Source organism: Danio rerio, chromosome 4 (assembly GCF_052040795.2).
Source record: "Danio rerio strain M-AB ecotype USA chromosome 4, GRCz13ab, whole genome shotgun sequence".
Taxonomy (NCBI): Eukaryota; Metazoa; Chordata; class Actinopteri; order Cypriniformes; family Danionidae; genus Danio; species Danio rerio.
In genome coordinates this window covers 45043461-45057500 of record NC_141024.2, presented here as the reverse complement: position 1 = coordinate 45057500, position 14040 = coordinate 45043461, and the positions used below count along the sequence as shown (strand labels likewise).

Below are 14040 nucleotides of genomic sequence, written 5' to 3'. Positions count from 1 at the left end.
TCGGCGCAGACCTTTACAGTACACTAAAGTTTACCGTGAGATGGGGTTTTAAGCTTATGGTTGGTGTGGATGTTGCTAAAACACGACAGGTTACTTTGAGGTTGGGTTTATGGTTTTTGTAGGTGTAGACATCAGTACAACACAATAGTTTGGACTTCATGTCATGTAGGAGACATTAAATAGATCAATGATAACTGCAGAATGTCTTTCTGCTGTTGTAGCAATGAATGGACACTCAACAATTGAAAAGATTCCTTCCATGCCTTAGAAGCGTGACTTGATCAGTACTTATCTACACAGCATGCTGGCATCAAAGATCCTATTTCTCTTATATCATATCCCAAGTCTTCCACACTTTAGGAAACGTAAACATTCAGGACGTGCCATTGGCACAGCCTGCACTAAAAGAAGGCTGGAGATAACGGATGGCAACACAGAGTGCGACACCAATGTCACCTTGAAAAACCTGCCGTAATCCAGATTCGAATTGGGGTTGTTGCGGCCACAACACAGAGTACTAACCACTATACGATCACAGCTAGCTATGAAACAGCTGTTGTGACCTATGTGTGGTATGCTCCTCCCTGTGATAAGCCCCTTTCTTTTCAGTGAAAACACTCTGTTGTTTTTCTCCTCCTACCAGCACAACGCTTTTCCCAAGAAAAAATGGAAATGCAAAAAATTGATGACTGCTGTAATTTTAAACACGGGGAAGACGTAGTCGGCAGGATTCGAACCTGCGCGGGGAGAGGCCAATGGATTTCTAGTACATCGCCTTAACCACTCGGCCACGACTACAAGACTGCCTGTACTGCCATTTCTTTATGCCTAGTACACATATTGTGCATCCAGATGAAACTTTCATCAAGCGGTAGCTCAACGGCAAAAGCTGTGGCTCCACAAAATGAGCGTCACATGCCCGAACAGGGACTTGAACCCTGGACCCTCAGATTAAAAGTCTGAGGCTCTACCGACTGAGCTATCCAGGCTCCACAACAGTAATTTACAAGTAGGCAAGGTTTGGGTTGTGGTCGGCGCAGACCTTTACAGTACACTAAAGTTTACCGTGAGATGGGGTTTTAAGCTTATGGTTGGTGTGGATGTTGCTAAAACACGACAGGTTACTTTGAGGTTGGGTTTATGGTTTTTGTAGGTGTAGACATCAGTACAACACAATAGTTTGGACCTCATGTCATGTAGGAGACATTAAATAGATCAATGATAACTGCAGAATGTCTTTCTGCTGTTGTGGCAATGAATGGACACTCAACAATTGAAAAGATTCCTTCCATGCCTTAGAAGCGTGACTTGATCGGTACTTATCTACACAGCATGCTGGCATCAAAGATCCTATTTCTCTTATATCATATCCCTAGTCTTCCACACTTTAGGAAACGTAAACATTCAGGACGTGCCATTAGCACAGCCTGCACTAAAAGAAGGCTGGAGATAACGGATGGCAACACAGAGTGCGACACCAATGTCACCTTGAAAAACCTGCCATGACCCGGATTCGAACCAGGGTTGCTGCAGCCACAACGCAGAGTACTAACCACTATACAATCACAGCGAGCTATGAAACAGCTGTTGTGACCTATGTGTGGTATGTTCCTCCCTGTGATAAGCCCCTTTCTCTTCAGTGAGAACACTCTGTTGTTTTTCTCCTCCTACCAGCACAACGCTTTTCCCAAGAAACAATGGAAATGCAAAAAATTGATGACTGCTGCAATTTTAAACACGGGGAAGACGTAGTCGGCAGGATTCGAACCTGCGCGGGGAGACCCCAATGGATTTCAAGTCCATCGCCTTAACCACTCGGCCACGACTACTAGACTGCCTGTACTGCCATTTCTTTATGCCTAGTACACATATTGTGCATCCAGATGAAACTTTCATCAAGCGATAGCTCAACGGCAAAAGCTGTGGCTCCACAAAATGAGCGTCACACGCCCGAACAGGGACTTGAACCCTGGACCCTCAGATTAAAAGTCTGATGCTCTACCGACTGAGCTATCCAGGCTCCACAACAGTAATTTACAAGTAGGCAAGGTTTGGGTTGTGGTCGGCGCAGACCTTTACAGTACACTAAAGTTTACCGTGAGATGGGGTTTTAAGCTTATGGTTGGTGTGGATGTTGCTAAAACACGACAGGTTACTTTGAGGTTGGGTTTATGGTTTTTGTAGGTGTAGACATCAGTACAACACAATAGTTTGGACCTCATGTCATGTAGGAGACATTAAATAGATCAATGATAACTGCAGAATGTCTTTCTGCTGTTGTGGCAATGAATGGACACTCAACAATTGAAAAGATTCCTTCCATGCCTTAGAAGCGTGACTTGATCAGTACTTATCTACACAGCATGCTGGCATCAAAGATCCTATTTCTCTTATATCATATCCCTAGTCTTCCACACTTTAGGAAACGTAAACATTCAGGACGTGCCATTAGCACAGCCTGCACTAAAAGAAGGCTGGAGATAACGGATGGCGAGCTATGAAACAGCCCTTGTGACCTATGTGTGGTATGTTCCTCCATGTGATATGCCCCTTTCTCTTCAGTGAGAACACACTGTTGTTTTTCTCCTCCTACCAGCACAACGCTTTTCCCATGAAACAATGGAAATGCAAACAATTGATGACTGCTGCAATTTTAAAAAGGAACAGGATGTGGGTATAGTTGGCAGAACTTGAACCTGCGGGAGAATACCCCAACGGATTTCTAGTCGATCGCCTTAACCACTTAGCCATGACTACAAGACTGCCTGTTCTCCCATGTCCTCATGCCTAGTACACGTGTTGTGCATTCAGATGAAACTTTCAGCAAGCGATAGCTCAACGGCAAAAGCTGTGGCTCCACAAAGAGTCTCTCATGCCCGAACACAGACTTGAACCCTGGACCCTCTACCGACTCCGCTAAAGCTGGGGAACAATAGTCTGTTTTGGAAGGGGAAGAAAAATGCACAAGAAAAATAAGAAAATTTGAGAAATTGAGAAAGAAAGAAGCGAAATTAAGGTTATATTTTGTATTTTTTGCCCACCAGAAACTACTCAATGCATATAAAACAGTACTGGTTCAAGAAATATGTCCATAAATAACACTTTGGGTAGATCACAAGGTTCAATCCCTGACTGGAGCAGGTATCTAACCAGGTTTAGTAATGGGTCGATCATGAACATTTCGTTCATTTTAAACGAATCTTCAATATGATTTGGGAACTACAAGTCCTCTCAGGGAGTGATTTGTTAATTTGCGCGTGCGTACATTTGTGCAGGTGGTATCGTTATTTCAAGTCTTCATCACATTTCGTGTCGTTCATTGCGGAAAGGCAGAAACCAATCATATGCGTTTAGAGCCGAAAAAGATTTGATCCGTTCACCTCTCGAGTCCTCTATCGGGTCTGAGTCACTCGTTCATTACGGGCCAATCATACGCGTTTAGAGCAGGAAAAATATTTGATCCGTTCATCTCTCGAGTCCTCTATCGGGTCTGAGTCAATGATTCCTCACGGGCCAATAATACGCATTTAGAGCCGAAAAAAATAATTGATCCGTTCATCTCTCGAGTCCTCTATCGGATTTCAGTCATTCGTTCCTCACGGGCCAATCATACGCGTTTAGAGCTGGAAAAAGAATTGATCCGTTCATCTCTTGAGTCCTCTATTGGGTCTGAGTCACTCGTTCATCATGAGCCCATCATACGCATTTAGAGCCGGAAAAAGAATTGATCGGTTCACCTCATGAGTCAGGTCTGAATTTGGAGAAAAGCTCAGCCACTGCACTTAACACCACCAACACTGGTTTGAAGTGCAGCTCAGGTTAAATACTCTCTCTCCTCTCTAGAAAGATCCAATGATTGCTACCAGGTGGACACAGTTACCTGCAGGGAGAGAGAGAGGAAAAACACAATGCTCATTGTCCACCAAAAGATATGTCTCAGGACGCAAGCCCTGGGATAACCGCTATCACCCTCCTGGAGCATATACAGGCAAGAAATCCATTAATTAGTTGTTATGGAAGTTATTCATTAAGCTTTTAATGTACTACACAAAATGGTAATCTAAATGTTTATTTTATCATTAGTTTTATTTAATATATGTTTTTTTATTGTTATATTTTTTTTAAGTTGAATTGCTGGGAATGGAGCACCTTTACAGCCAGACCGGCAAAACCCTGACTCCGGTGCTCCAGAACCCAGAGGAGGAAGACAGGCTGGTGGAGGAAGTAGATGACGAGGATCTACAAGATGACGGGTTTGAGGAGGAGATCATGGAGGACATCACAGTTCCAGTGCTGTATGAGGATGACCCCTGCCGTGATCTCAGAAACAGCCCCTTATCTTCGCCTCTGCCTCAGTCCCCAGCATTACTGGCTGAGCCGTCCACATCAGCTGGTGGAGAAGGACAGCTTCCTAGCCCAGCCCCCTCAGTGCCGTCACAGCCATCCAAGTCTGGAGACAGTCTCTCTGTTGAGGCTCAGGTAAGATATATTAAGAACTTAATTTGATTTAGTCTTTTTTTATTCCACATATACTAAATTTATTATGTATTTACCAGGGAGTAGTCATTGGACCTTATGGCATTGCTGGGTGGGACAAGGTCCAGGATCTGGCTGCTTATTTGGTAGGTCTTCGTGAGGCTCCTTACCTCACTGACCTGCAGGTGACAGAGGCCATCCAGCTGTGGACAGCTCTCCTGGATGTTGATAAACAGCGCATCAACTACCAGCCTCGACATTAGCCTCAGCTGATACATGGGCGCTTTAAGGCACCTTAGCGCTCTGGAGTCACTCCAGGTGTGGAGAGCGTCAAGCACTGTCTGATTGGACATCCTGGGGGTCCAGCACAGTGGCCTAGCACCAGCCGCTTGGTTGAGGCCATTTGTACAAAGCTGTGTGCCGTTCACAAGTCCACTTCCAAGAAGGCTGGTGTTCGCACGCCCAGGTGGTCTAAAATACTGTCCGATTACCACCACATCCGGGATCTGGTGCTTGGCAGTCGCAGGCTGATGGATGAAACAGTGATCCAGCTTTTTGAGCTAAACCAGAAGACGCTTATTCAGTGGTAAGCAAAGCACATTATTTTCTTTAAATTACCTGAATACTTCTAAATGAATATATATGTATAATACATATAATTTATTATCAGGTTTCAACGGAGGCAAAAGGATCATGAAATGTGTGTACTCACTCAGGGACTGACTCCACTTGATCCAATTGCTGTGCGAGATACGCAGCTTCCTTTGCAGAGGGAAAAATTGGACGAGGCACCATCAACATCAGGCCCCAAACACCAGTTTGTCTTTCCTCCAAATAAAGAAGGACAGGCACCTCTTCTTCGACCTGGTCGAAAGTCTGCTTCTACAACCACCACAGTTTGCTCCTTTCTGCCGGATGCCACCACGGTGTGCTCCTTTCCACCGGCCCCCACGACGGTATGCCCCATCGCGCCAACCCCCACCACAGTCTGCCACATTGCACCGGCCCCTACCATGGTGTGCTCCGTCACACCGACCTTTACCACAGTGTGCCCCATCTCGCCAGCCTCCACCAGTGTGCCCCATCATACCAGCCTCCACCACAGTGCGCCCTATTGCGCCGGCCCCCACCACAGTGTGCCCCATTGTGTCTGCCCCCACCACGGTGTGCTCCTTTCCACCGACCCCCAGCACGGTGTGCCCCATTGCACCACCCCCCCATAGCACCAGGTGTTATGCAGCCCATTTCAGGACCTGGATCATTGTTTGGCACACTTGTTTTTAACCCAGACATGAGTGTGTCAATGGTGATTCCATCATTTGATGCACCAACATCCAGTACAGTCCCAGCTTCACCTGCACCTGCTGTTCCTCTACCTGCACCTGCTCCACCTGCACCTGCTGTTCCTCCACCTGCACCTGCACCTGCTGTTCCTCCACCTGCACCTGCACGGGAACAGGAGAAGGAAAGTAGAGTCCACAAAAGGAAGTATGTGCGTGCGGTTACTTTTAATGTGTTACGGCCAGCTCGCTCCCGACCGCACCATAAAAAGGATCAGACACACAAAAAGATATATAATGAAAAAAACATTTATTAAAGGGAATAATAAAGTATAACAAACTGTCTAGGGATTTGAAATAAATAAGAAAGCAGGTGAAATTCTCTCAACTAATACAAAACAAAACATAAGACGGCAACACAAAAGAGTTGGAGCAAAATGACCTCTCTGTGGAATAACGGTCCACCAGAGGAAGTGCCGTTCTTCACAAAAAAATTCAAATATATACTTTCTCCACCCATAAATTAACTAATTAACGGTGACGTCACATGGCGAGGCCACCGAAAGGTAGGAAAGAGAAGACAGGGTCGTAACACCTCCCTCCTCAAAAAGATTCTGCAAAGAATCAAAAAGAAAAAAAATTAGCAAACAATTACAGAAATACATCCTTTCATAAAACAGCTCACTCTTCCTCCTCTTCCAGCACCTCTGGGCCCTAGAAGTGCAAAAAGAACAACAAAAGTGAAACATGCAATATGAATAGTTATACTCTAGAGCAGGGGTGGCCAACCCTGTTCCTGGAGAGCCACCTTCCTGCAGATTTCAGTTGCAACCCATATCAAACACACCTGCGTGTGATTATCACGTGGTGTTCAGGTCCTAATTAATTGGTTCAGGTGTGTTTGATATGGGTAGCAACTGAAATCTGCAGGAAGGTGGCTCTCCAGGAACAGGGTTGGCCACCCCTGCTCTAGAGAGTGTATCTGCGATCACATTATCTTTCCCGCGCACATGCTTAATTTCAAGATGGAAAGGCTGTAAAATTAGACTCCATCGCATGATTCGTTGGTTTCGGTTTTTCATCCGATTTAAAAAAACCAAGGGGTTATGATCAGTATAAACAACAATCGGTGCGGCGATCGACCCTAAATAAACCTCAAAATGTTGTACAGCCAGAACAAGAGCAAGGGCTTCCTTTTCAATGAGGGAATAAACCTGTTGATGACGATTAAACTTTTTTGAAAAGTAGCTTACAGGGTGTTCTACTTGATTTAAATCCTCTTGCAAAAGAACCGCGCCTGCACCACAACCACTAGCATCAACTGCGAGACGGAAGGACTTCTCAAAGTTGGGAGCTGTCAAAACTGGGGAACTAGCTAACAAGGCCTTACAATTTTCAAAGGCTTGTTGACATGTCTCCGACCACTGGTACTCAATTTTTGTACTCAATAAATCAGTCAAAGGTGAAACGATACTAGCAAAGTTTTTAAAAAAACTCCGGTAGTAACCAATCATCCCAAGAAATCGTCGTAATTCACGCTGATTACTGGGAGTTGGAAAATTACAAATGGCTTCAACTTTTGCTCCAATTGGTTTAACGTACCCGTTTCCCACTATTTTACCCAAATAGGTGACTGTGGCTTTTCCAAATTCGGACTTCGCAAGATTGATTGTTAAATTAGCCTCTGCCAAACGTGAAAATAGGTCTTTGATTTGATCAAGATGTTCAGACCAGGTAGAACTATACAAAACGACATCGTCATGATAAGCCTCGCATCCAGACATTCCATGCAATACACGATTAACCAATCGTTGGAATGTTGCGGGGGCATTACGGACCCCAAAAGGCATCACAGTGTATTGAAGGAAAGAGTCTGGGGTAACGAAAGCAGATAATTCTCTTGCCCGAGCAGTTAAAGGTACTTGTCAATAGCCCTTAAGTAGATCAAACTTACTTACATATTTGGCAGAGCCAACATGATCTACACAGTCATCTATTCGAGGCCAACAGTCTGGTTTGGTAAAAGAATTTAATCTTCTATAATCTGTGCAAAACCGATATGAACCATCAGGTTTGTTCACCAATACACAAGGGGAACTCCAGGAACTAAAACTTGGTTCAGCCAAATTATGAGCAAGTAGGTAGTTCACCTCTCTTTTTAAAAGCTCTCGTTTTATTGGATTGACCCTATAAGCATTTTGTTTGATAGGACAAGAATTTTCTACATCAATGTCATGTTCAATGACAGTAGTGCGACCAGGGACATCCAAAAAAAGTGAAGGAAATGACATCACTAATTCAATGATGTAATTTCTCTCATCTTCCGTCAAATAAGACAGATGGCCAGACAAATCAGAAAGAATCTGAGAGTTGTTAAGGCGTCCATCTATTTTCCCTTGGGACAGAAGACTCCCATCCTCATTTTTCTCAGATAAGACCTCACCCATACTGCAAGACAGAGAAGGGAACACAGAGAGGTGTTCTAAACCAGAATGATCACATAGGGGCGCCACACTGACAGAGGCAGAACAAACAGGAGCAACAAAAGGTTTCAACAAATTAATGTGACAAACCTGAACTTTCTTGCGACGTTCAGGAGTATTCAACAAATAATTATTGTCTGAAAGACGTTTAGCTACGCTGTAAGGTCCAGTGAATTTCGCTTGGAATGGATTAGTAGGAAGAGACAACAACGCTAAAACCTGATCACCTGTCTGAAAACTAGCAAAAATTTGGCCTTCTTGTCAAAGTGTTGCTGCATTTTCTTTTGTGACTTACCCAATTTCTTTTTAGCAACAGCTTGCATCTCATAAAGTCTACGACGAAAACCACTTACATAATCTATAAGGTTGTCAGGAGGTTTAGATGAATGCCACACATCAGCCAAAACAGTAGTGGGCCCTCGTATTTCATGTCCAAAAACTAATTCATTTGGGCTAAAGCCAATACTTTCTTGAGTTACCTCACGTATAGCTAATAGCAACCATGGCAGGCCTTCTTCCCAATCACCATCGAGCTCCACACAATATGACCTTAAAAGAGACTTCAGGGTTTGATGAAATCTTTCAAGCGCTCCCTGGCTCTGTGGATGATATGCACTAGAAATATTGTGTTTAACTCGAAGTTGACGGAGGGCTTTTGCAAATTGTTTGGACATGAAGTTAGAACGTTGGTCTGATTGAATCACTTTGGGTATACCAAAGATAGACATAAAATCAGTAAGGGCCTTCAGAATGGACTTCGTAGTTATAGATCTCAGTGGGTAAGCCGCAGGATAACGGGTAGTCTGGCACATAATGGTAAGGAGATAGTGATGACCAGCCCTGGAACGAGGTAAAGGACCAACACAATCAATAATCAAATGGTGTAAAAGGGTTAGATGTCACAGGAATAGGCTGTAATGGAGCGGTTGGCACTTTTTGATTTGGCTTACCAGTAAGTTGACATGTGTGACAGGAACGTATAAATCTGGCCACATCTCGTTTTACTCCAGGCCAGTAAAACTGTCGCATAATACTATGCATAATAGGTTTTCCGAACGCCTGTATGACCAGCGAGTCCTTGATGGGCTAACTGCATCACAGATTCCCTAAAAGCAAGAGGGACTACAATCTGGGTTCTAGACTTTAAACTGTCATCAAACATGGCCACTCTCCGACAAAGTAGACCATCTTCAAAGAAATAAGAAGAAAGATCACCCATATTAGACCCTGCTTGGGAGACTACGGTTTTCAATGTGTCATCAAGCTGCTGTGCATGAATTAGTTCCTCTCTGGGAACCTGCAACAGAGAAGTTAAAGGATACTTATCAACATCAGAAGGAACAGTATGTAAAACCTCAGTGGCATTAGAGTCTAGGCTTTGGGGTGAATTTGTAATTTCCTCCAGATCAGGGGATGGTGAAGAGCAGATATTTTTGCCTTTTTCAGGACTCTCTGGCAGATCACATGTAAATTCACCCGAATCAACAGTGGAAAAGAAAGTGTTACCAAGTGAAACATCTGTAGCTTGGTTTTCAGGCAGTTGTTTTGCCATTGATCGGGTGACTGCACAGGCTGGAAACAAATTAGAGAAGATGTTACTCTTTTCAACATCAGATTTACTAGGTGCAGATATTACTATGGGCAAAGCAGTCACCTTACTCTCTCCCCAAACATTTCCCCCAGCTAAATCATTTCCTAAAATAAATGTAATTCCAGGAACTGGAAGTGCAGATCGAACACCAACTACAACATCACCAGAGATTATGGTTGAGGAAAGATGAATTCGGTGTAATGGCACGTCAACAAATCCCATTTCAAAACCTCTTACCAATACACAAGTTCCAGTAGCAGTTTCAGAACTTAAAGGCAACACTCCTTCCAAAAGAAATGACTGTGCTGATCCAGTGTCTCGGAGGATACGCACAGGGACCATTTCCTCAGAACCTAATAAAGACACAGCTCCTTCAGTGATAAAGGGTGTATAATCAACAAAATCATTCACCTTTTGGTCAAACAATGCACCACAGGAATGAGATAAATGACCAGCACTTTCTATGAAAGTGTCATCTACAGTCGATGGGGCGACAAGAGAAACAGGTTTTGAAAATTTCTCTTTCTTTTTCAGAACAGGGCATTCAGAAATTTTATGGCCAGACTTTTTGCAATAGAAACAGATGAGGTCTCTTGAAACAATGGTTTTTCCAATATTACCAACAACAGGTGCCCTTATATTTTGTCCAAACACAGCAGGCTTTTGTTTGACTTGACAAGACCTAAACTTATTCATGTCACTTCGAAAACTGGCTGAACTAAATGTGCCCTGATGAGTTAAAACAAATTCATCAGCCATAATGGCAGCATCTGCAAGTTTACTCACTTTGTGTTCATTTAAATAAGTAGCTACAGCAGAAGGAACACAGTGTTTAAACTCCTCTAGAAGTAACAATTCTCTTAACTGCTCTTTAGTTTCAACTTTCATTGAAGTGCACCATCGCTCAAATAGACTCTCTTTTTCCCTTGCAAATTCAACAAATGTACAATTTTCAGTTTTGATTAAATTTCTAAATTTTTGACGATATGCCTCAGGCACCAGTTCATATGCATGCAATACAGCAGTTTTCACAGTTTCATACCACTTTGTTCCAGGGTGAGAGCAGAATAAATATCTTGAGCTTTTCCTGTGAAAACACACTGCAACAACAAAGTCCAAAACTGTTTTGGCCATTTCAGCGATAAAGCAACACGCTCAAAATGATCAAAATATTTTTCTACCTCTTTTTCAGAAAATGGCGGAACTAATCTCATGTTTCGATGAACATCAAACACTAATGCAGACGACTGTTCTGGCACCGGATGCACGTCAGCTCACGGTGTTTCCGCTCGTTTTGCTGCTAATTCCAACTCCAACTTCTTTAACTGAAACGCTCTCTCTTTCCGTTCTCTCTCTAACTCAAGTTCAAATTTTCGTACAGACAACTGTTGTTCTAGTTTCCTAGCTTCAAATTCCCGTTCTGTTTCTCTCTCTTTTATAGCGCGACCCTCGCGATCAGCACGGAGCTTTTCTGCATCTAAACACAGCTGTTTCTCTTGTATTGACATCTCTGGGAATTTTAACTCACTTTCCACATCAATATCACAGGAAGAAAACACTGAAGATTCACAAAGAACAGCAGTTCTTACCTCTAAAACTCCCCTTTCAACCAGAGATCGTTTCAAAGTTGCTATAAGGGTGTCCTTTTTTTTCTTATCATGTGTAGTGAGATCGATGCTAAAACGCTCGGCAATTTGTATTAATTCTTCCTTTGTACAACGCTCAATTAAAGCTTCCGAGGGACAAGCAAAAAAAATCATCGAGTACTGAAGACATTTTTGTATTAGCATTCACGAATACAACACAAATAAACAAACAAACACTCCCGTACTCACCCGGAAACTGCCCTCTGTACAAAAACTACAATTCCCAGAAGCCACTGCTTCGGAATGAACTACAACTGAACGTTACGCATCTACCCATTCACAAAAAACTTCAAAGACTTACCACAAGTCGGAAACGTAGGTACGCGAGGAAGAGAGAAGCGCACGAATCACAAACGCCGTCAGTAACAAAAAAAATATTCACCTTTATACTCAGAGAAACTCCAGCTCCTATCTAAGAAGAAAACTAACTAATTCCTATCTAGTCTTCAGAGGTGTACCAGGCTCGGGGCGGCATTAAACGCTGAGCTCAGTGACAATCGGTCTTTAGACCAAAAGTCCGAAAGCGTACCCCCGACAGAGATTAAAATCTCCACCTAGGATAACCTCCAAAAATAAGAAAGGCAAAATAATAAACAAAACAACAAACAGTGCACCGATGGAAGGATTGTATTCACAACCCAGCTGGATACACTCTTTCTAACCGGAGTTTCTAGTATATAAAGGTGAATAGCCAATCCAAAAAAACTACTCACCCGCATAAAGGAATCCCGGACGAGCCCCCAATTTATGTTACGGCCAGCTCGCTCCCGACCGTACCATAAAAAGGATCAGACACACAAAAAGATATATAATGAAAAAAACATTTATTAAAGGGAATAATAAAGTATAACAAACTGTCTAGGGATTTGAAATAAATAAGAAAGCAGGTGAAATTCTCTCAACTAATACAAAACAAAACATAAGACGGCAACACAAAAGAGTTGGAGCAAAATGACCTCTCTGTGGAATAACGGTCCACCAGAGGAAGTGCCGTTCTTCACAAAAAAATTCAAATATATACTTTCTCCACCCATAAATTAACTAATTAACGGTGACGTCACATGGCGAGGCCACCGAAAGGTAGGAAAGAGAAGACAGGGTCGTAACAAATGTTTGCAGCAAATGTGGGCAACCCAAGACTAAGGAGTTTGGCCATAGCCGATTTGGTAATGCCACATTTGCCTGCAAATTTCAAATGGCAAATCCTTAGAGAACTGGTTGGCAGAACAGGACCAGCAAAATAAAGGACAAACTCCAGCTTCAGAATAAAGGACAAATTGCTGTATATATTTTTGTAAATGTTACATGGGTACTCTCTCTCTCTCTCTCTTTCATTTTATTTAATTATTGTGTGTTAATATTTAGCATTTTAAAGTGGCACTTATAGGCCCACTCTTATTTTGTCTTGTGTGTACTTATTTAATATTTGTGTATATTTTATGTAAAAATATATTTATATTTCTTTAAAAAATAACATATTATACATTGCTTAAATACTATATTTTATATATTATGTGCCCCCACTCTTGCGTTTTATTATTTATTTATATTGTTTAATATATTGTGTATATAAAAATAAATATATATATATATTGTTTTTATATAATGTGTATAATAAATAAATATATTTATAAATAATATTGTTTTAATATATTATATGTGCATAATAAATAAATATATATTGTATTGTTTTTATTTATTGTATATTATATAGTTTATATATTAAAGAGCCCATATTATACATGAAATAGGGTCATATCCTGGTTGTAAGGGTCTCCAACAACAGTCTAATATGCATGCAAGGTCAAAAAACCCTTTCATGGTCTTATAATCTGCATTTATTTTTAGCTAATTATCCCAGCGACTCCTGTATGAATCGTCCAGTGATTCATTTGTTCCCAAACCCCTCCTTAGCGCGGAGCTAATCTGCGCTGATTGGACCGATGACAGTCTGTCGCGATTGGTCGACTGCCTTCAGTCAGAGAGGGAAATGGCCAATAGCTAATCAGCAATTTAAAAAGTAATCACAGTTCATACACGCTCGATAGTGTAGACGTGGATTTTAGCTGCCACACTATGGCGAGTGGATAGTGCCACGGATAACCGAACGAAGGAGACAGTCGTGTACTCGCCATACCACACACACACACAAAAACACACACACACCTCCGGATGACAACGCTCCCACTTCCGCCCGCACCCGCCAGGTTTTAGCCTGAGAACCCGCTCCGTTTTCTGCCCGCCGCGCCCGGTCCCGCTAGAGCGGAGAACACAACCAAAAATCACCCAGTATACAGTCCAGACAGCCAAGCTGTCTGTATAAACACACACACACAGCACAAAGCACACAAAGCTCGTTCGTTCGCTCTCTCTCTCTCTCTCTCTCTCTCTCTCTCGCTCTCTCTCATACGCGCGCGTGTGCACTAACACACACACAAGCACCACGCAGACTCTCTCTTTCTAATTCGCATAGCAATATCCGTGATATTGCTAGACAGCCCGCTCCCGTCCCAAATTAAACCCGTTACCGACCGCTCCCGCGATTTATTCTGAAATTTATTCCC

The 14040-nt window shown here is 42.6% G+C and overlaps 6 protein-coding genes and 3 non-coding genes across 11 annotated transcripts in view; 5 read left to right on the top strand and 4 right to left on the bottom strand.

The window, feature by feature from the left end:
• LOC148681268 (uncharacterized) overlaps window positions 1-14040 on the top strand; it is a 482092-nt gene that overhangs the window by 3978 nt on the left and 464074 nt on the right. The window lies entirely within an intron of this gene.
• Window positions 1-14040, top strand: part of LOC141377041 (uncharacterized) — a 441555-nt gene that overhangs the window by 38257 nt on the left and 389258 nt on the right. The window lies entirely within an intron of this gene.
• Window positions 1-14040, top strand: part of LOC103910934 (uncharacterized) — a 492719-nt gene that overhangs the window by 388927 nt on the left and 89752 nt on the right. The window lies entirely within an intron of this gene.
• Window positions 917-989, bottom strand: trnak-uuu (transfer RNA lysine (anticodon UUU)). The gene has a single exon. It is a non-coding gene; the product is annotated as a tRNA-Lys (tRNA).
• Window positions 1748-1829, bottom strand: trnas-uga (transfer RNA serine (anticodon UGA)). Its single transcript has one exon. It is a non-coding gene; the product is annotated as a tRNA-Ser (tRNA).
• On the bottom strand, window positions 1948-2020 carry trnak-uuu (transfer RNA lysine (anticodon UUU)). Its single transcript has one exon. It is a non-coding gene; the product is annotated as a tRNA-Lys (tRNA).
• LOC148681413 (uncharacterized) lies at window positions 2973-6045 on the top strand. Its single transcript, XM_088650772.1, has 3 exons — window positions 2973-3988; window positions 4127-4479; window positions 4557-6045. The coding sequence occupies exons 1-3, from the start codon at window positions 3853-3855 to the stop codon at window positions 4737-4739; spliced, it is 672 nt and encodes a 223-aa protein (XP_088506898.1). The 5' UTR covers window positions 2973-3852; the 3' UTR covers window positions 4740-6045.
• Window positions 4782-6101, top strand: LOC148681412 (uncharacterized). Its single transcript, XM_088650840.1, has 2 exons — window positions 4782-5062; window positions 5147-6101. Exons 1-2 carry the CDS (start codon window positions 5007-5009, stop codon window positions 5697-5699), a joined length of 609 nt encoding a protein of 202 aa, XP_088506966.1. The 5' UTR covers window positions 4782-5006; the 3' UTR covers window positions 5700-6101.
• The window catches only part of LOC148681379 (protein NLRC3-like), a 134468-nt gene continuing 126477 nt past the window's right edge, over window positions 6050-14040 (bottom strand). For both annotated transcript variants that reach the window (XM_088650111.1, XM_088650110.1), the window contains exon 11: window positions 6050-6370. In XM_088650111.1, the coding sequence (XP_088506237.1) occupies window positions 6360-6370 (11 nt within the window). In that variant the 3' untranslated portion in view covers window positions 6050-6359. The remainder of the gene's footprint in view (window positions 6371-14040) is intronic.

Bases quoted from the DNA above. Each gene is read 5' to 3' on its own strand.
- LOC148681413 (XM_088650772.1), top strand. From the start codon at position 3,853: ATGATTGCTACCAGGTGGACACAGTTACCTGCAGGGAGAGAGAGAGGA. The intron at 3,989-4,126 runs GCAAGAAATCCA...ATTTTTTTTAAG, and splicing joins CCCTCCTGGAGCATATACAG to TTGAATTGCTGGGAATGGAG. The intron at 4,480-4,556 runs GTAAGATATATT...TGTATTTACCAG, and splicing joins GTCTCTCTGTTGAGGCTCAG to GGAGTAGTCATTGGACCTTA.
- LOC148681412 (XM_088650840.1), top strand. From the start codon at position 5,007: ATGGATGAAACAGTGATCCAGCTTTTTGAGCTAAACCAGAAGACGCTT. The intron at 5,063-5,146 runs GTAAGCAAAGCA...ATTTATTATCAG, and splicing joins CAGAAGACGCTTATTCAGTG to GTTTCAACGGAGGCAAAAGG.